Here is a 21,176-nt window from a genome sequence, read left to right as displayed (position 1 = left end):
AACACACAGACAACGACGAACATAGCTTCAATTTTTACTGATAGACAGGAGCCTAAAGAAACGCTGTTGATATGACAACAGGCGGGAAATCGGGGACGCGCGAGCTTGAGGAAAGTGCACGAGAAAGGGGGCCCTCTGTGTACTCGCCTGTTAAAAAAACGTTCAACGGTTAACTATTAAAAATTAAATGTTGCCGCCCGTTAGCTTGACAAAAGAAAGTCTCAACCTCTGAAGTAAGTATATATGAGCAGACTAAATGAAGAATAACGATATCACATGTAAGTTTCCACGACATAACTGTCAATTGGGAGGCAGCTTTGCTAGCTTTAGGTCAGTCAGTTTACCTGATTATTAAGGAATTAAATCGCACCTCACTAGTCTTTAGATAGCTTAAAGCATCCTTTTTTCTTCTTTTTGTACCAAGAATTAACTGGTCATGGCAGCACTGGACAGTCTGAGAGGAAGGGAAGGGTTAGTTTTAAGTCCCAGAGGCCTGGATGGAGATGGAGACGAAGAAGAGGAAGACTCACCTGCGGTAAGCTCGACTCAACAGCAGAGAAGTTGACGGTAACAGCAGTAAGGCTTTATTTCTATGTGCTTGTTACCAGGTTTTACTGAGTGTTTTGGCCCAGCATGGGGAGGTAGGCCTCTGCTTCTATGACAGTAGTGACTCCTCTTTACACTTCATGAAAGACACTCCTGACGACCACGAGCTCCACCTGCTGGCCAGAGGTAAACAATGCACAGCCTGTTGCAAACTCACTAGTAGCTGTCCAAATATAAGCTGAGGTTAAAAGATTTCATTTAAGTTATTTATTTTAACAAACGTAGGTTATGGTATTGTTTAAATTTGTTTCAATTCCTTCTTTTCTCTTTTGTTTAGTCATCCAGGAGGTTCGTCCCCATGTTGTGATTACCAGTGCAAAGCAGGAGCGCTGCGTGACACACTTCCTTCAACAACTCAGTGAGTTCTTGGAGACAGAAGTTGTCTTACTTATCTTACGCTACATTGTCACATTCCTTTTATTAGACATTGAATGATACTTAAATTGGCGCATTATACTGTCATTCAACCCTGTAAATGCCTCTCTTTGGGTAAACATTTTTATTTCACATAACCAATAACTTTCTCTTCCCTTCTGTTATATTCAAGGTGCAAACCCCGACTACAAACCAGAGGTGGTGACTTATCCGTTTGTTGACTTTGGTAAATATACACTGAACAATGACCAGGCAGGATTTTCTGAAATAGCAGAATAATTTTAGATCCCTTGCGAATCTTGCAGGTTTGGAAGTCGGTAAGCAGAGACTTCTGTCTGCCAATCTGCCATTCCTTCCTGCATCCATTTCAGAGAGAGACAAAATGTCCTACCTCTCCTCCTGTATCTCCTTTGACTCACCCCTGATGGTGAGCCAGCTGTCGAAATATCATACCATCAATCAGTCAGTCCTCACTCAGGACCTTTTTATGAGGTGTCCATCATTTTAATGCGTGTGTGTGTGTGTGTGTGTGTGTGTGTGTGTGTGTGTGTGTGTGTGTGTGTGTGTGTGTGTGTGTGTGTGTGTGTGTGTGTGTGTGTGTGTGTGTGTGTGTTCCACTGTTGTGAAGATGAGGGCAGTGGGTGCTTTGCTCAAATGTCTGGACAGGAGGAGAGTAGGAGTGGAGCTGGAAGACAGCAGTGTTGGAGTTCCTATCCTACAGTTTCACGCCTACACACTGTTAGGCACACATTAATTTAGCTGTACACTCACACACACAAACAGAGCTGTGATAACACATTGTCTTTAATGAGTTTGTCAATGAATAACGACTGCAACTGCTCTTTATTCAGATACTTAGACACGGCTGTTATTAATTTCAGTCATATTTTCATGTTACACTCTCCTTTAGTTTATCTATTGTCAGATTTATCGCTGCACTGTCTACTTGTCTTAAAGTGAAACTGACCTGTCATAAGTGATGCAGAAGTTTTCTAGATTCAGAAACGTTGCCACTGAAAATTTTTTGGTTTGTTTCTTCCCAATGTAGTAAAGGTGTTGTTTGCATTGATCGTGACACCTACAGGTAAGAGTTCCTGCTCAGCCTGAGTCACATTAATGACCTGGCTGTTACTGGTTTCCCCAATCTCTCTTTATTTTACCGTATTGTAACTTTTGATTTTATCTAGCAGCTCTGATATTTAATTCTGTATTTCTGTAAAATATAATAAGTGCACATGTTCAATAATATAAGTTGTGTAGTAAACTGTAAATCAAATCAGTATTCAGATAAGACAGTCACAAATACAAAGAAAGAGACAAAGTATCTCACAGTGGGCTTTCTGTTTGTTACAGTGTTCTGCAAATCTTTAAGTCAGAACTTCACCCATCAGTGTACAAACTGCATTCAGGTGAAAAAGAGGGACTTAGTCTTTTTGGTAAGATGTCCTAAAAGTGTCAAATATCTCTGTATTTTTAAGCTGTGTTTACATGAACTGCTATAGTTCTACTTTTGTGTTTCAGGGATCCTGAACCGCTGCAGATGCAAGTTTGGTTCCAAACTGCTGCGGTGAGAAGTAAATCTTACCAACGTCCAATCACAGGTTGACAAAAACAGTATAGATGCCTTTAGTCTGTACATCAGTGCAACACTTTACCCATATTTAGTCCTCATTGGATCTATTTTCTATCTTTAAGTTTAACATTAACTTCAATCTTTAACCTCAGCATTAACCCTTTTTTTAAAACTGACCCTGGCTTTAAACCTAACTTTGACACTAAACCCAGCTTTAATCTCTATCCCAGTTTTAATCCCTGCTCTAACTCATACCCCAGCTTTGACTCAGCTTTAATCTTTACCCCCAGCTTTAGCCCGAACTATAACCCCAGCCTAACCCTAACCTAACCCTGCTTTTCAAAAGAAAACTACCAGCTCTGTATTGAGTGTGACTGAAGAACCTTAACATCATGTTGTCTAACAGTTGTTTGAGATGATGAGGGAAACAGAATTTACTCTGGTTTTAATACTGCACTAGTAATCTGGCTTCTATCACAGGTTAACAACTATTTTAAATAAATCAAAAGTACAATAAATAATGCATATATTTAATGATACTCAATATGTGAGGAGTTTCTAAGAAATCTGGCAAAAGTATCCGTAAATGCCTGATTTTAATCCACACTTCCAAATGAGATTATCCGCACCAATATTATAGGTTACAGGTTGTTTTCAAAATGCCAGTTTGTAGCTTCCCGATCAGGTCGAGCAGGACCAGATCGATTTATGTCACGTCTGAGTCTCTATGCCAACATACACACTGGCTGATGAAGTTTAGTAGTGAGAAGAGAGATGCTCTGCTGTAAACATTTTCTGTGATTAATTCTGTAGTGATGGTAGACACAGGAGCCAAACTGTCAGCTCAGGGCTAAACTCTTAGTGATAATGTTCATGCAGCAGTCTATCAATAAAATGAAGAGTGAGGTTATGTTAACTCTGCTTGGTAGATGACTGGCAGGACATGACCAGGATTCACTAATGTTACACATTGTGAACATGTCTTGAAACACCGGGCTGCCAGCTGCACTAAATATATGATAAATTTAAATTATTAACAAGGAAAATAAAAATTTAAAATAAGTATTACAATAAGAAACCCTTAAAACACATATGCACACTGTGTCATAACAATTTTAAGCTTTGCCTTTGCTGCCACTGTAAACAGGAACAAGACAAATGCGTCCTCCTTAACGACACATTGTTGGTATTGGGTATGATCAATATTATCACCTGTCAGGGTTTAATCCCAAACTGCAACTTTCCATTCACACAGCACATGCTCAGCCCAGGTCTGTGCAGAGATTCTGTCACTAAAAGAATCAACAGGTTTGTTCTTCTATGTTTGCTCATTGATATAACTGTCCTCTCCTCTGTCAGTGAGTGGTTTCTGCGGCCTACACAGGACCTGGCTGTGTTACAAAGGAGACAGGAAGTGATTCGTTTCTTTACGTCACCCCAGAACTCTGAAACCCTGAGCACCCTGCAGTCCTCGCTGCGCAACATCAGCAACATACCCGTAACAACTCTGACCAGTGACCTCCTTTGTTCTCCACATCTGCTACCATTTATTCTTTTCCCTGCTGTGTCACCCACTGATCATGGAAACTTTGTCTTGCCCTAAAGCTAGTCAGTGTGTGTGTGTGTGTGTGTTTGTTTGTTAGACTCTTCTGCGCAGGATGTCTCTCTCTCACACCAAAGTCACTGACTGGCAGAGTCTCTATAAGGTTAGATCTACAGCGTGGCCACGTTCAGCCTCATAGATTCTGTGAAAAGACAACAACATGCTGCACTGGTGTGTTTTTTTCTTTAGACGGTTTACAGTGTGGTGTGTATCAGAGACACTGTACGCCACCTGCCTCAGTCCATTCAGCTCTTCCGTGATGTCAGTAAAGGCTTCTCTGATGACCTCCACTACATTGCCTCCCTCATCAGCCGTGTGGTGAGACACACTTTGATACACAGTTATAAATCTCAGATAACTCCTGTGCTCAGAGGTGAAAAATGAAAACACAAACTCTGGAGTGAGAATTAATGTGACTCCACCTGTTTTGGAACATGTAGGTGGATTTTGAGAGCAGTGTAGCAGAAAACCGCTTCACCATCAAACCTAATGTGGACCCAGCAATTGATGAGAGTAAGAGCCACCTTACAGAATGAAAATCTATGAGAAATCCTGAAGATTGAGAGCCTGTTTGAATAAAGTATATGGTGTTTACTAACCAGAGCTTCCTTACTCTGACAGAGAAGAGGCGGATGATGGGCTTATCTGACTTCCTGACAGATGTAGCCAGAAGAGAGCTGGAGCACCTGGATGCTCGCATCCCCTCCTGCTGTGTCATCTACATCCCCCTGGTTTTAACTTAATGCCTACATCGCTACCAGTTGATATAGCATATCTGCCCAACAGCTACATTTGATCTGGCTTGAGCCTGGTTAAAACTGTGATCTGTGGTAGTCAGAGGGATATAAGCAGGAACAGTTTCCTTTGAGCACCACGTATGTCATCAAGACCCCATGGTTGAATTCTCTTCACAGATTGGGTTCCTGCTGTCTGTCCCTCGCCTCCCCAGCATGGTGGAGAAAGAAGACTTTGAGATAGAGGGGCTTGATTTTATGGTTTGTGTGTGGGCTTGATGTTATTTCTTGATTTGTTTGATTTTTGAAATGACCTCTTCTCTATTCTTTTTCTGCTGTTTGTTTGTTCATTATGCTCCTGTGTGTGTTTGTGTGTGTATGTGTGCTTATTAGTTCCTGTCAGAGGATCGTCTGCACTACCGCAGCCAGAGAACAAAGGAGCTGGATGACCTCCTTGGAGACTTGCACTGTGACATAAGGGGTAATTCATCTCTTTAGTAACAGTAAACATTTGCCTGATTGCTTTGTACACAGTAATCTTAGAAATGGACTAAAGTGCTCCCTGTGTCTCAGACATGGAGACATCAGTGATGAGACAGTTGCAGAGCTCTGTTCTGGAGAGGAGTGCTTCCCTCTACAAGGTTGGTACGCAGCACCTGCAGGTTCTGGAGTTTATACGACAATACTCCCGTGTACTCCCTTAAACTTATGTTTATGTGAGTTTGAGTTTCTTTGGGTTGTGCTGCTAATTTTAATGAAACAGATCTTATTGATTTTTTTTTTTTTAGTGTGATGTGTCTCATTACAGATGCGTGTGCTGTTATTCCAGGCTGTAAATGCACCTTTCATGGGTCCTTTTCCTGACAGGATGAGCATCAGAGTCGGGGGATGAATAATTTTGTTTACAGTTCTGTGTCTTTACAGATTTTCTAACTATTCAGTAGATTTCCACATTGGAGCTGAATTAATCCTTTTTGACCTGCCATAACAAGTCTTTTAGAGCATATCTTAGCATATTCACATGCTGTAGTGTCATTGTTTGGTGTAAAACTTTTGCTTTTACATCAATACAACCCTTGTATATCCCAAACTTTGAAAAAAATGTAGACTCATGTCTAGACTTACTAAAATAAAGTGATTAAAAAAAGTGCAATTAAACATTTTAAAAAAAATCACATTTATTACAGAAATATCATGGCTATATCCCTCAAAAATATATAAATAAAAAAAGGAATGGAAAAATTGCTCTGGGACATGTTGAAAACACAACATGAAAGTGTTACTCTCCAGATTTTAAATGCAAGAAGAATGATCAATCGATCTTGTCTGGTTTCAAATCTACAGCCAGTCGAAACTTAATATGAAAATTATTGCGCTTGGCACTATAAGGTTGATGTAAAATAAACAATGTCCAGTAAGGACTTTTTGAAAGTGAATCAAACCCATTGCAACTATGAACACAGTTAATTCTAATGCAGCATGAATCAAAACATTCAACATAAGTCACACATTTTCACAGTATCCATATTTAGATCAGCTGCTCTAAACATTCAGCGTCACACCCTCATGCTTTAACATGAATACATTATGCACCACGCTCCAACACGAGCTCTACATCTTCATCTCCAACCAGCTTTGTTTGTGACAGTCCGTCTGCTTATGGTGTGTGCTGCAGGTCTTGGATCTCACTGCTGAGCTAGACTGTCTGATGGCTATGAGCAGCGCTTCCCAAGATTACGGCTACACCTCTCCAAAGCTAACCAGCCAGAGGAGGATAGCAGTCATACAGGGCAGGTCGGCGCTCAGTGAAAAGTACAAGTGATGTTCAATCCAAGAGTGAAATTCATGATTGATAAATGTTTTTCCTTCTGTTGTTTTTCCAGACACCCTCTCTTAGAGCTGTGCTCCCCTGTGTTTGTGGCCAACTCTTTCCAGAGCACTGAGTCACAGGGCAGAGTCAAGATTATCACTGGCCCAAACTCATCCGGCAAGAGCATCTACCTCAAACAGGTGAGACAGTTACAAATGAGTCCCTGGTGCCATCGGTCACATTTGAGTTAAATATCTGAAGTCTCAGGTAGAGCGATGACCTTTGGGTCTTCATCAGCTTAAAGATACTCATCCTCAGACTGTGAATAATCATGACTTCATGACTTTTTACAGCTTGATCAGGAGAGCCTTATACACCAAAAGCGTTATGAACAGATTTATTGTAATAAATTAAAAAAAAACAGTTAAACCCATAGAATAATAAATGTAGGGGGTAAAATGACGTGATGTATTATAAATATTCCCTGATGAAGCCTAGACACTGGTGGTGGTAAGGGTCTTGAGAAGGCTGGATCTTGATGATTCGGTTAGGACTGCAGAGGAGCAGAGAACTGAGCGGTGAAGACTGGAGGTGCACGGAGAGGAGGAGGGTTGTGACGTGAGCCTGAAAGACAGCTGACAAGCAGAAGAGACAGTATTTAAACTTTGACTGATATGTGATCATTGGCTTACGATTGAAGCTGTGACAATGTGATTGGATAGAGAGAAAAGCTGACACGCCCCTGGTCAGCTGATAGTGAGAAACGGGAAAGAGTGAAGGAAACGTAAGAGGGTGAGCAGACAGTCTTCCGGACTGAACTTCCTCAGCTTCATTTAGCTTAAAGTTAAACAAATAAACCTTTAAAACTGGGAGACCATAAAAAGATCAGTATAGCATCCCATTGTGCATTCTTCATTTTCTGTTTCCTTTTGCAGTGAGTTAGTTGCACAGTAGATACAATGTATTTATTGTTGGATCAATTTAGATCTTGCAACCTCATCAGAACACACACCATAGATTTTTGATAAAGGTGTCAAATTGTAATCAAATCATTTTATTTTTGGCTTTGGGAGGCACTTAGGGCTCCATACCTCTGAGAATCACAAATCTTACCACTCTTCCTTGCTGTCATGTGATTTGTCCTTGGCAGGTGGGTCTGATTGTGTTCATGGCCCTGATTGGCTCAAACGTGCCCGCTAAGGAGGCAGAGATCGGTCTTGTAGATGGAATCTTTACCCGCATGCAGAGCAAAGAGTCAGTGTCTGTGGGCCTCAGCACCTTCATGATAGACCTCAACCAGGTACCCAAGACACTCACACAGGCTTCAGTGTATGTGTGTGTAGGTGTGGAAATAAAAGATATGAACTTCCAATACTACTGGCCTCTGGCTTCACTCCCACTCTCCACCTATCAAGACATTTTTATACAGCTGCTACAGCCTACAACTTCAACACACACACACACACACACATACACACACACACAGTATTAAACAGCACATCGGAGGCTAACAGTTTGGCTCTCTCTTCTCCAGATGGCCCTAGCTCTGAACAGCAGCACCGGCAATTCATTAGTCCTTGTTGATGAATTTGGAAAGGGAACCAACACGGTAAGCAGAAATTGTCTGCAGCCTTTTGTGAATAAAATACATATGTACACATTTAACAAGGACACACAGTGTCATCAGACTCAAAGCGCACGGTAACAGTCTCAGACTGTGCTCGGCCATTTGGAGCTGCAGTGTGAGCAGACCTTTAGTTCAGCCTAACATGTGCGTCCAATGAGCCGCAAAATAGCAGCAGCTGTTGAGACCTGAAAATGAATATTAGAGGTGTTAATGTACGCCATCTATAGACAAAGAGAGTTATAGCAGGATATTGAAATTTTGCAATGTGCCTGTAAGGGCTGTTGTGATATTCAACGTAAAATTTGTACTCCAGCTAGGATTCAGACCAAGGTTAAAATAGTTTTGGATTTGTCATTATAGTTTAGTTTTGGTTAGTTTTGACTTTTTTTTTTCATTATAGTTTAGTTTTAGTTTAGTTTTAGAGCGGGCATTCTAGTTTTTATTTAGTTTTGATTTATGCAACAAGGCTTAGTTTTAGTTTAGTTTCAGTTTAGTTTTCGTTTTTTCATACCTTATTAACCAGGTGCAGGATTCAAAAAGTTCAGAGTAGATATTTTTTAGTACTGTTTGTTTTCAAGTCCAGCATAGTGCTCACTGCTCAGTCAATGCTGATACTGAACTGTTGGCTGCTGCAATAAACACAAGAAAATAACATAAACTTAATATAAAAATATCAAAATAAATTATATAAAATAATGTTAACATGAATTAAATAAAAATAATATAAACATAAATTATATAAAACAATATAATATGAGCTTTGATTATTAGAAACTTGGACTCTGTAACAATAAAGTCAGACTCACATGAAATTAAACTATTACAGATGCTCTGATTCATTGCTCCTCTACAGCACAGCGCACAGCCAGTCAGTGCAGTAAACAAGCACGTCCCAGTACGTCGTAGTGATAGTGCCGTACGGCGCTGACAACTGCCGAAAAATTGGTTGGGAAAATGTGTCGGATTAATTTAAATCCTAAAGGCTATTAATATTGTCAGAAACTAAATCTAAGGACATTTTGTCTTTAATTTTGGTTAGTTTCAGTTAGTTTTGTTAACACAAGATACAGTTTTTAGTTTACTTATCATTTTTGTTTTCTTTTCTAGTTTTTATTAGTTTGAGTTAACTGCAATGTATTTTGAATTCTAGTTTTCCTTTTTAGTTTCGTTTTAGTTAACTATTGTAACCTTGATTCAGACCAGTTTTATTTTTTGAAAAAATAAAGAAATGTTGTTGAAAATTATCAATGTGGGCTTTAAAGATTCTTTTCTGATTTTGTTCATGCACACAAAGAAGTGTCTGAAGTAAAAGTGCTTATTAACAGCAAGAACTTTCCCCGGAAGTCGGGACGTTTTCAGGAACTCTGTGAGGTCCAACAGGGACCAGGGTCTAGATGTGTAATGTTTGTGGGTATCAGTGGTAATTGAGTTTAAAAACACAGAAGTCTCCTGAAATGCAACCTTGTTTACCTTATTTCTCTGTCAAAATATACCCACTGCATATAACAGTAAGCTAGAGCCATTTGCAAAGGATGCATCTGGCTGAAAGCCACTGACAGGGTTACTGCTGAACCTCTGCAATATTTTTAAAAATCCATCTTCATACTTTTGATTGAGTGTTTAGGGTGTTTTGAATGCACTGTGCTGCCAAGTGTTGATGGGGTGTGCAGCCCTGTGGCCCAAATGTTGAAAAACACATGCTAAGATATCTTCTTGGGTGGCAAAAATGCACGCTGTATGTACTGTCTTTTTATTTTTGCCCCTGCCTTTCAAAAGTCTATGCATGCCACTGGTGATTCAGAGCGTATCAAGAACCATTCAAGAATTCTTGGATTAGCTAGAATAGACACTGCATTTCCCATGATCACTTGCACCCACTGTTGTGTAGTTTTAACTGCACTACTTTCCTTTGTTCAAGACAGCGTTTTACTGGATGCAAAGTGGGGAGGTATTTTGTTTATTGTTTTAAATGTGACAGAAAGCAAACATTTCATACTCGGTTTGTACCGTAGTTTAGTACCAGGATATAATCAGCACTACTCCAATGCACAGTTCCATGATGCTACGTCATGTGTTAAGACTGGATGTGCACATGGGCCCAGCTCATGACTTTTAGGGACGTTTTCCCTGTAACAAAGGGTGGAGATGAAAAGGCTATGTGTGGTTCTTTTGAAATGTCCCCCTTTATTGTAATACAATGAAACATGTTTTACCCACATATTCTGTGTTGATGTTTTGTATGGTCAATGCCGCTTTAACCAAAAATTAGTAATGTGTTTGATCACATATTTTTATTGTTGAAAGTCAGTTTTTAAACAAATACAATAAATACAAGAGACCAAAGCTGACCATCAGCAGCTTCATCACTGCTCATACCACAGACACTCAAAAGGTATAACGCTGTCTCTGCAGGTGGATGGACTGTCCCTGCTGGCTGCATCAATCTCCCACTGGCTGAGAAAAGCTCCGCTAGATGTTCCCCATGTGCTGTTGGCCACCAACTTCCACAGTTTGCTGCAGCTGGGCCTCCTACCATCCTCTGACCTGCTGTCTCTTCTGGTAATAGACTTTTCTCATCTGACAAAGCCAACACACACTGTAGTGCTGTGTGTGGGGTTTGGTCCCTGGTGGTAGAATGATGTACTGCAGGTAAAGGTTGGAGGTAAAACTTCCAAATGACAGATAAGTCATGAAGCTCTGCCTGAGGTTTTTGCATCATTGAAAGTCTGTTTGATAAGAAAGGTGTTTGTGTGTGTGCACAGACTCTAGAGACAGCCGTGGATGGTGATGAGTTGGTTTTTCTCTACCAACTGAAAGAAGGGATCTGTCAGTCCAGCTACGCTGCCAACATCGCCACTCTGGCTGGTTTGCCAACCAGCCTAGTCCAGAGAGGAGTGGAGGTAAATACACACTCAGATACACAAACACAGATAGACACTCACAGGAACAGACTGCGTGTGGGTATGTGTGTGGTCAGGTGTCAGAACTGTACAGGACAGGACGTCCCGTCAAGAGCAATGACAGAGCGTCATCGGATGAACAAGCTAACAGGTTAGTCACAGTCGGCTGTACAGAATGAAAAACAAGGAGGCAGGAGTAAAGCTTTCAACACAGATCGACGTGTGTGTCTATGTGTGTGACTGAAAGGTGTAGATCCTTGGTGGAGAAGTTCTTACACCTGGACCTAGAAGACCCAGATTTGGACCTTCAGCACTTCATGAAAGAGGAGCTCCTGCCCTCTGCTGGGGAGCTGCTGAATCGCAGCTGAGCTGCACAGACGTGTTCCTGCAGCTCTGTGGTCAGTTTGTTCAATTACTTCCTGATGTTTTCAGCTGGTTCTGTGGGGGAGCGTGCTTTAACTGATGTTACACCTATGAAAAGGGTAGTTTGATCTGAACACATCTCAAGAATTATACTATGTACAACTCACATATCACACTGTATGAGTTCGGAAGGGTAGATATATTTACATGTGTTTTGTTCCAGTTTAAATTCTTGGATTAGCTGGATTAAAAGCTCTCTTCACTGATATGTTCATGCTCTAGTTATCTAATCAGTGGTTTCTAATTAAGCGGTCTTCTGAACCGCATAAAAATACAGTAAGCTGGTAATTTTCTTCACCATATGCTCAGTGTCCTCTCAGCATCACTTCACAGAGTCACTTCTTTCTGTTCTGACAGCACCGACACAAAGCAGCTCATTCAGTGTGATGCCAGGTGGTTAAAAGAGCTACGATGACAAACAGAAGTGTGTTGATTGAGAGTTTGTGTGCTGAGTTGCAGAAATCGGTGTCACAGCAGTGTTTAGTCATGATGAAGAGTGATTTGTTGGAGAAGAGCTCCACTGTTGACTCAACACCGCACTCCTCCACCTTTGTGCAGCCCAAAGTCTTGATGTCCAGAGTGTCAGCTGGAGAGAGGATTGCAGAATTTGTCTTAAGGTTTCAGTGAAATACAAACATAAGTCCTGTTTTCTAATGGTGAAGTATTGATGAATAGACATGGATTTATTAAGAAGACAGTCAAGTCCAGCCCACCTGCCTTCCCTCGCCCAGTGAAGCAGACCTCCTTGTGGCTGCAGTTCTTCTCCGTGGTGTAGCAGGCATCCCAGAAGCCAAGCTCACAGTGAAAACATTTCAGAACCTCCTCATGCACCAACTCTGCTGAATCCAAGAGCTGCTCCGCAGGCTCCTCTTCTTCACCTGAGCCCGAGAAACGCCACAGAAACAGTTTGATTCAATCAGGCTTCACTGGAATGAATTTTGACGGAACAAATAGCCAAAGGACACTGAGTCTTGCAACAAAATGAATGAATTATGGCCAGTTTTCTGAGTGACTTTGCCAAGATGGCAAGACAAAGTGCAAGACAAACTCTTCAAAATCATCAGAATAGTCCTAAAAGAGGTCAGAAAACTACATGATGAATGAGCAACGGGCAGAAAATCCATATTTATATTTCAAACTACAGACTTCAGCATGATGTAAGAGATTCTCAGGATTATTCTGACTCCAAGGCGTTTACGCAACCGCTCATGAAATAATTTAATATTCAGCCTGTGCTGTATGTGTGAAGTGTTGGAGCTCTGTTGAAGGACGTGGAGCCAAACTGATGAGCCTTATTCTGCTGAGCACTGAGAGCGTCTCTGAAATATGTTTATTCTGCAGCGGTCTGGAATTTGTTTCTTTGAGTGGATGACTTGTGTGAGTTGGGGAGCGCTCCAAGTCTTCGGGCTCCATCATGTTTTTATTAAACAGACAGATACTGGAATTAATAGAAAGAGTTGGCAGTGACACTGTGAACGAGTGGGAAAAACCCTGAATTGTCCCTGCCACACTCTGCTGCACAGTCCCTTGGAATAAGACAGTGTTAAGCTCTTAAAATGAAAGCAAAAGCATTTGTTTGTAGCAGGGAACTGGCTTTCCAGGTATTTCAGATTTAGGTTTGGCACGTGGTAAAAGGAGAGTTGTCAGAGCTGTAACAGGCTGTGGATGATGCTCCTGCTCGCATTAATCTCTCCTGTGGGGCCAGGAGTTGAGCTAAGGAGGGCTAACAATACTTATCCTCTGTTATCTTGTTAGCTAGTGCCAGCTCAGGTGAACAAGCAGACAAAGAAAAGTGAGGCTGGTGCAAACTCACGAAACTGATTCGTTGTTGACAGATTTTGAGTGTTTGGCGCTCTGTGTTTTGCTCACACGTCCTGACGCAGTCCGGCACGGTCACTCTAAAACAAACCATCATTCTTTTTCTTTGTTGCAACAGATTCAGACAGGTCTTGACATTTAGCTGCTTTTGTGCTGCTTTATCTGGAGATTCTTTAACCCAATTACCTTAATGAGGGTAGATTTAACAACTGCCTCCAACATCAAATAGTTCATTTAGAAACTCCTTTAGAACAAAACAGGTCAACACCATAACCCTCATGATGCTGAGTCCATTTGAGTCCTTCATAACTCCGTCTCAAATACTATTACAACTTGTTGCTTTGGCTTTTCTAGTATTTCTGTAAGTAAAAACATTTTTGATTCATTTCAAACTAACAAAGCTGAATGTCAGCACATGGCAGAAACATTTCCCCTCTTAACTAATGATTCTGACCAATCAGTGAGTAGATTCTGACACACAATTTCATCAAGTGCTGTGATGAAAAGGTTCAGTTGCAGCAGTCCACACCCCTAGTATGGCGTCTTAATGTTTAAAAACTATGACATGGTTCATCAAATCCATATAATTAGATCATTAACATATTTATAAAACACAAGAACATGTTGCTCCTTAGATATCGTTGCAGTTAGTGCATTAAAGTTATCAGTTTTTTGAAAGAGCACAGTTTGATTTTCACCTGTGAGAAACCGTTTCCAGGTCGTCTTACCTTTAGCAGGTGTGAGCACTAAAGCAGCCAAAACACAGAATATCAGTCTGTTCATTTTGAATAGGATGCTCCCTCCTCTCCTCTGCTCTGCTCTGCTCTCCTGTCCGCACCATGTGGACTGTGGACACGACCAAACTCAGGGGCTGAAATTGGATTAGTCCTGAGAGCACCTGCCCTTTTTTTCCTGCACTGATCACAGCTGCCGAGACAACATCAAACGAGGAATTTCCACGAGGAGAAAAATCTGCAAATTACTGACTTCGCCTGAACTTCAAGGTCTGTGGAAGATCAGGATAAAAAGTGAAGTCTCTGGCTCTGTCTGAAGAAGTCACTTGGTTTGTTAGCTGTTTGATAAAAAGACACAGCATTAACTTCACAAAACGACCAAGCGGGCTCCTCATCCCTCCATTTCCATAACAGACCAAATGTTGTTTAAAAACGTCACTTATGTAGAAAGCATTTCTCCATGAAGCAGATACTCCTCACTTTTTACAAAGACGTTTTTACTGGATTCATTTTTCTGCTGAAACAGGTAAAAATGTTAATGTAGTAGAAAAGCCACTCATCATCAGGCTGGTTGATCCTCGAACACTCACACCTGTCATACCCATAAAAACGTTGATCACAGCTCCGCTCCGTTAAGGATTCAGAGACGTTGTATGGGTCCTGAGTCAGCGCAGGGTTAAGAAGCTTACAGCCTCCGGTCCGTCTGCTAAGATATCACCACGCTTAATCTCTCAGAGGAGAGGAATGATTCAGTTATATTCTCAATGCTGCAAAAAGAAAAAATGTTGCTGAATTATGTAAGAACACACACAAACTGAAGTGCACATGAGAGACCTCAACAACGTTTTGCACATTGTTGCTAAAGTGCTGTGATACATGAACGTCAGCTCGTTTCAGTAAATTCAACTAAACATGTTTAATGAACAGACAGAAGCATAAATGTTTTGCACAGACAGATTTGAAATGGCTTGTTTATTTTTCATAAATGCAAAGTTTGTAACAAATTTCTGGTTTCAGCTCCCCAAATGTGACATTGATGCTTTTTTTTATTTTTATGTAAACAAAAACACTCTATTAGAGCAGTGGTTCTCAAATGGGGGTCTACGAGGGCACTCCAACCAAGCAAAATTCACTTTTTTTTAAATCAATGTTTGTATCAATACAAGTTTAGGTTCATAAACCAAATATTGTATCCAGTAGGTTTTTCCATTACAAGTCTCCCTCAGACCAGGAGTGCTGTTGAAAACACTGAACGATGCACTAATAAAGGCAAAACCAGAACCGGCATAATTTCATCAGTATTTGGAAAAATGTGCTTAATGGGATTTTGGGCATTGTTATTTTTCTGCAGATAGTCAACAGTAGCATGAAGCACATCTTAAGTAGTCTTTAATTTATTTATTTTTTTTTTAGCAAATCTTCTTTCTGAAATTAAGTTTATGTCCTTTTTGTGAAGAAACATTTATCTTCTGAGTAAGTTAATACTTTCAGTTTGAGAGCAGCTCTTTGTTTTGATACCTGAAGAGGACGCTTTAAGATGACAATTATTTCTTTATGCACCAATCTTTCCTTTTTAACACGTCTTTAGTTATTTTTTATTTCATAGTTGATGTAGTTGTAATGTTTTGTGCCTATCTGCTCATGATTTCCAGGGTTAACAAGATTCCCTTGCGAAAGAAAAATATATGTACCAATATATTTTTTGAAATGTATTGTAATATATTATTGATATATTATGATATACATGGAATAATATATTGAGGGCACATATACAATATACTATATATTTATGAAATATTTTGCAATATATTGCAAAATATACAAATGATTTCCGTTTTCCATATATTGCAATATATTGGAAAATATAAATACAAAATCTCATATATGGGAATATATAACCTAATATATGACATGATATTTTCCAATATGCTGCAATATATTTTTCTTTCGTAAGGGTTGTTATTGTCTAAGAAGAATATTTCATAAATCAGACACTAATAGAACAGCTTTGTTTTTTTATGTCTTTTTTTTCCAACTCAAACTGTTTTGTGCTGGTCAGGGGGTACTTGGCAGAAAAAGAACATTTGACAGGGGGTACATTACTTACTACATTACTACATTAGTTTGAGAACCACTGTATTAGAGCTTTGTGCTAATATCCACAGAAGAGGAGAACTTGGAAATTGTATCTGCTTTTTTTCCTGATTTTAGCAGATGATAAGAAAACCTCTGAAACTGTTTCATAATCACGTTTTACCCCTGCAGTCGTCTCTCATCAGAGATATAAATATCAGACACTTGTTGTCAGATAAACTTTAAGCACGCCGTTTGTGAGGATGCAGCATCTCCTCTTGTGTAAACACATCAGACCATCTCACAGTGGGAAGCAGGACTTGTGTGAACGTGTTAGAGAGCAAGAGCTGGAGCTGCTTTTTGCTTCTCTGAGTGAAAAAGTGCGAAGGAGGCTGCTTGCAAGATTCAGATTCATCTTCCCAACTCGTCTCTGCCCCGAACGTTACATCCATGTCTTAAAACAGCACGCTGTACCTACACATCACCTTCTCCTGACTGCTCGAGAAGGAGAGGGATGGGTGCTGCTTTTAGAAAGTCAAATATGTGGCTCCAAATGACTGTACATTTTAGTCTCAGTCATCATCTGGATGGCGAGATCTCAGCATGGGCCCCAACAACAAGGAAATACTCTGCAGTCCTCAAGCACCTATAAAAGCCTTCAGACTGATCCCCTGTGTAATTAAAGGCTTGAGGAGAAAATGCTGGTGATAATTAAAATCCTACCCATTACTTCTCAGCCTGTTCAGACATGCTTGCTTTGGATTAAATGGACCCGACATGATTCCACTCTTCTTTGTTTTGTTTTGTTTTGTTTTGTTTTATCCTCGCTGCCAAATTGAGATGATGGAGGCTGGAGTATTTGAATAAAAGCGTAGGAATCAGATGATGAAGCCAGAGGAGATAAAAGGTCGGGATGGTGGGAGAGTGAGGCTTCAGTTACACGATTCACAGAGCTGTTTTCTCAGTTACGCTGCATCAGGAATATTCATAACCGCCTCACCAGATTTTGCTTTTTTTTCCTCCCTCGAGTCATTGCTCTTTTTTTTAAAAAAAAAAACACACAATCTGATTGAAAATCTTTAAGAGAAAGAGAAAAGTGAGCAGCTGACACTGAAAGGAACCAAAACTTGTTGAAATACACCAAAAAACAGCCAGAAACTTGAGTCCACATAGCGTGCTTACAGAGCACCAGCTGGTATTTATAGTGTGGCCGTAGGTGTGCAGTGAGTGCAGTGTGTCCTTTTGTGCTCCTCTTGTTTATACTGAGACCCAATTTGCTCAGATAAAGAGTAGATTACAGTATGTGTGAGATTAGATAAAGACTCCATTCAGACCTAATCTGCCTCATCCTCTTTACCAAACCTCTCCAGTGAGGAAACGGAGCTGCTGTATCTCTGCAGTGGATGTCTGTGTGTGTTCAGGAGAAAGGGGGGAATAGTCTCGAGTGTGTTCTCGCTCGATACGGCACCCAACTAAGTTTTCAGCAATCCTCCCCACGTCCTAATATGGTCAAACAAGCCGTGGCTCAGGGGATTTTGGGCACGGTGAGTTCAAAGACAACAAGATGGGTTTAGTTGACATCAAACAGCATAGCTCCCATTTCTGAAACGTGGGTGAGTCAGAGAAAGATTTAGGACAAAAAACCCCTCACAGAATGTGACTCAGAGCCACTGCGCCACTCACAGGCATTGGATCATATGAAAACGCCGTCCTGTCTTCAGTTCAATGCCTGCACGTGAAACCAATGTATCTCGTCATGCATGTTTGATGAGAGCTGAATCAGTAGGAGGTTCCGTTTTGAGCGGGCAGAGGAGAGCCTGTCCGTATGTTGAAGTTGATTTCACTGGAGTTGCAGGAGTCTGAGTAGACAGAGGAGTGAGAGATGGACAAGCAGGGGGAGGGAGGGTGAGGAGTCGGCTCCTGGTGGTGCAGAACTCGAGCCAAAAGCGTGGATCTTCCTTCCTTCTCATCCTCCTCTCTGTATTCATCTTTATTTCTACCTCCTGCATCCGAAGGAAGCGTTGGGGACGGCCGGCTGCTGATGTTTTGTCTGTTCTTGCCAAACTGAGGAGGAGGAGGAGGAAGAGGACCACAGTTCTGGTCTAAGAGAGGGCGTGCGTGGGCTGGAGTGGCCCAGCAACCCTGCTCTCCATCTCCACACTCCCACTGCTCCTGGCAGCTGAAGCTGGGCTGCTCCTGCAGATCCTCCCAACCTTCTCCTCCCTTCAGATCCTCCAGGTCATCAGGGGTCTCCTGTCTGAGGACTTCACGGTCTCTGTTCTCGTAGAGCAGCGTGGCGGCGCAGATGAAGATGAAGAGGCCCACTCCCATGACCACGGGACCGGCCAGTTTCATCCTCTCAACGTGGGTGCTGCCTCGCCCACCTACAGGCTTTGGTGCTGCAGACACATAACCTGCCACTGCAACGGCCATCCCCACCAAAACGACCACTACGCCCAGCATGAGCCACACCCCGGGGGGAGAGCGCAGGTGAAGTTTGGTCTTGAGGGATTTTCCTTCCCTCAGGTGTCTGTGACATGTTGGGAGGCAGGAAGGGGAGGAGTGGGATGAGTGAGAGGAGGCGGGGCTGCAGACAGGACTGGCTGCTGTCATCCTCTGGCTTCAGACTGAATAAAAAAAAAAAAGACAAGACAAGAAACAGAGAAATAAGAGAATTACACAACCAGGCGGTGTCAGATGGAGAGCACTGGGGGTGTCGAAGAGGAGATAGTTTACTCTGCATTGCACACAACAGGAAATAGCAGCTTTAATAAGACATGTGGCTGAGTTAATGAGATGCCAAACCTTCTGCAGCTCCTCCAGTGTCTCTGGAGCCACACTGAGAGACTCTGAGCTCTCTGCTGAACCCTGCAGCAGCCTCCCTCAGCCTGGACTTTACTGTTACTGAGCAATTCATTCATCCTCATGGGGCTGAAACACAGCTGACCCCTGTCAGGACTTCATGCTCTCACTACACAATCACATCGTGGTCTGCAAGATAGAGTCGCGATCCTACAGCTCCAGTTTTACTCTGGGTGTAATTCCTCCAGAGGCAAGTGAACACAACACGATTCAACAGGACACAGATGACGATCAGAAATGAAGTCTAACCCTTTCGCATGCATCTTTAATGTTACATGTATATTCATGTGCTGCCACAGCACTAGCGTTGACTACAGAAAAGCTCTGCAGCTCACTGTCCGGTTGCTCTCGCAGTCAGGATTAAAGCAGTTTGGGTACTTGCCTTGTTGTAGACGTAAATCCGAAGCAGAAACTCCTTCCTCGACATTATCAAAATAAATCACACTGACTTTCCTTATTCATCCCACTCCTCCTTGCGTCTTCTCCAACACTTTTATTCCCGATTAAATCCAGACTTTTACTTAATTCCTCCTCAGATTAAGACGTTTCTCTTTTTTATCCTTTCCCTTGACTGAGTGTAGCGCAACAGCTGGTGCTGCGAAACTCAAAATGAAGCCTTTACTGTAAAAAAAAAAAAAAAAAAAGTCTGACTAAAAGTGGTGCAAAGCTGCTCTGTGCCTCAGTGTCTTCTTGCTGCTTGTGCGCCTCTGCAGCCCGTGTTTTGATTTGTCTCTCAGTGTGTGTAGAGGAGGGGTCGTGGGAATCTGTGGCTGGTCCAGGCCAGTCCCACGCTGAGCTCAGTTATTCTTAGAGATCAGCAGACATCAAATTTACTGTAGAAGAAGACGCCTCCTCAATCTTTAAAGTCAACATCTGATAACTGTCTGGTTTGATAGTATTTTATCACATCTCTTGACAAATTAAGTCCAGGTGTAGATTTTTATCATGTTTTATTACCACCAGGCAACCGTTATGCCTTCAAAATCAATTATACAAGGCATAAAAATCAATTAGCAGATCCCTGGATTATGAAGCAGGCCTGATCATTTTACTAATGAGATGAATATCAAGCAGACTTTGTCCTGAACTGCTGTGTGACGACGATATAGTAAACTCCATACGGGCTATGCTAGTCTCATTTGAGTCACCACTGGTGAGTTTAAAGCCTCCGTTTGTTTGATAGAAAAGAGAAAAGCCTAACGGTCGTTTGTACGGAAGCCCAATTGTAAACGGTGAGCTAAAGTCACGACGACTCATAGTTTTGACTTTTTATCTCATCACTGTAACAACTTCATTTTTTCCATTTTCTTTTCTTTCTTTTTTTCTTTTAAATTCAGTCTTTTATTATGGTAACCTGACAGAACAGGGTCTCTGTTTCTTTGCTGGAGAGAAGCTAATATTAGCTTTCAGCAGCTAGTAACTTAACACACATGGACGTCCAAACGAAATGATAAATATGGTAGCTGAAAACTAAAGAAGACCCACCAAGTATTGACAATCAAATGCTGCTTGCATTGAATACTGCTTAAAACACATTCACACATTTACATCAAGTTTTGTACCTAATTCTGTGTCGTGTTTATTTTTCTATGCACATTCTAAGACCCATACTCTAGCTCTACATGTGTAGCTGACTGTATGGTTGTATAGTTGCTTCCTTTTAAAAAATCTATTAATGTAATTTATTTTATAGATGTATTTTGCTTCAGAAAGGACTATTCTGATTTTGATGTGATTGAATAATGACAATAAAGGAATTAGAATCAGATTTGAATATATACATAAACTTTCAGTGACCATATTTTAGGATTTTTTTTTTATTTTATTTGAAAAAAAAAAAAAAAAAACCTGACCAGCTGCCTTTTGGTAGTGCTGCATTACAGGAGCAAGGCTCTGAACTATGACCTGAAATTCATCCCATTTGCAGCAGGGTCTCTTTAGAAAGAGTAACCATAGATGGTATGAAATAAACCAAAGAGAGCCTCATGTTTCAATCTCAGAATTGTTGCTGTTGTACAGAGTTGAGCTCAAAAGAGGA

The 21,176-nt window shown here is 41.2% G+C and overlaps 2 protein-coding genes across 2 annotated transcripts; one reads left to right on the top strand and one right to left on the bottom strand.

Moving 5' to 3' along the window:
• The first annotated feature begins 96 nt into the window (after positions 1-96).
• Positions 97-13,127, top strand: msh5 (mutS homolog 5). The gene is made up of 26 exons (XM_074684447.1): positions 97-233; positions 425-535; positions 609-732; positions 884-964; positions 1,154-1,207; positions 1,287-1,408; positions 1,610-1,719; positions 2,030-2,065; positions 2,335-2,417; positions 2,503-2,548; positions 3,914-4,052; positions 4,198-4,260; positions 4,347-4,475; positions 4,598-4,670; positions 4,779-4,888; positions 5,072-5,152; positions 5,285-5,372; positions 5,465-5,532; positions 6,567-6,685; positions 6,775-6,901; positions 7,852-8,001; positions 8,236-8,310; positions 10,741-10,887; positions 11,091-11,228; positions 11,306-11,379; positions 11,476-13,127. The coding sequence occupies exons 2-26, from the start codon at positions 437-439 to the stop codon at positions 11,594-11,596; spliced, it is 2,457 nt and encodes an 818-aa protein (XP_074540548.1). The 5' UTR covers positions 97-233; positions 425-436; the 3' UTR covers positions 11,597-13,127.
• A 2,009-nt stretch (positions 13,128-15,136) lies between these two features.
• LOC141801405 (uncharacterized) lies at positions 15,137-19,927 on the bottom strand. The gene is made up of 2 exons (XM_074684444.1): positions 19,521-19,927; positions 15,137-18,903 (listed from the first exon to the last, which is right to left on the bottom strand). Exon 2 carries the CDS (start codon positions 18,887-18,889, stop codon positions 18,056-18,058), a length of 834 nt encoding a protein of 277 aa, XP_074540545.1. The 5' UTR covers positions 18,890-18,903; positions 19,521-19,927; the 3' UTR covers positions 15,137-18,055.
• Between the last annotated feature and the right edge of the window lie 1,249 nt (positions 19,928-21,176).

Source organism: Halichoeres trimaculatus, unplaced genomic scaffold, assembly GCF_033239565.1.
Source record: "Halichoeres trimaculatus isolate MK-OKI-2021-1 unplaced genomic scaffold, fHalTri1.1 fHalTri1_scaffold_12, whole genome shotgun sequence".
NCBI classification, from domain to species: domain Eukaryota; kingdom Metazoa; phylum Chordata; class Actinopteri; order Labriformes; family Labridae; genus Halichoeres; species Halichoeres trimaculatus.
The sequence above is the reverse complement of the archived record's forward strand: the minus strand, read 5'-3'. Positions and strand labels throughout refer to the sequence as shown.

Coding starts and splice junctions, on each gene's coding strand:
- LOC141801405 (XM_074684444.1), bottom strand. CDS start 18,889: ATGACAGCAGCCAGTCCTGTCTGCAGCCCCGCCTCCTCTCACTCATCC.
- msh5 (XM_074684447.1), top strand. CDS start 437: ATGGCAGCACTGGACAGTCTGAGAGGAAGGGAAGGGTTAGTTTTAAGT. Junction 536..608: donor AAGAGGAAGACTCACCTGCG/GTAAGCTCGACT, acceptor GCTTGTTACCAG/GTTTTACTGAGTGTTTTGGC. Junction 10,888..11,090: donor CTGACCTGCTGTCTCTTCTG/GTAATAGACTTT, acceptor GTGTGTGCACAG/ACTCTAGAGACAGCCGTGGA.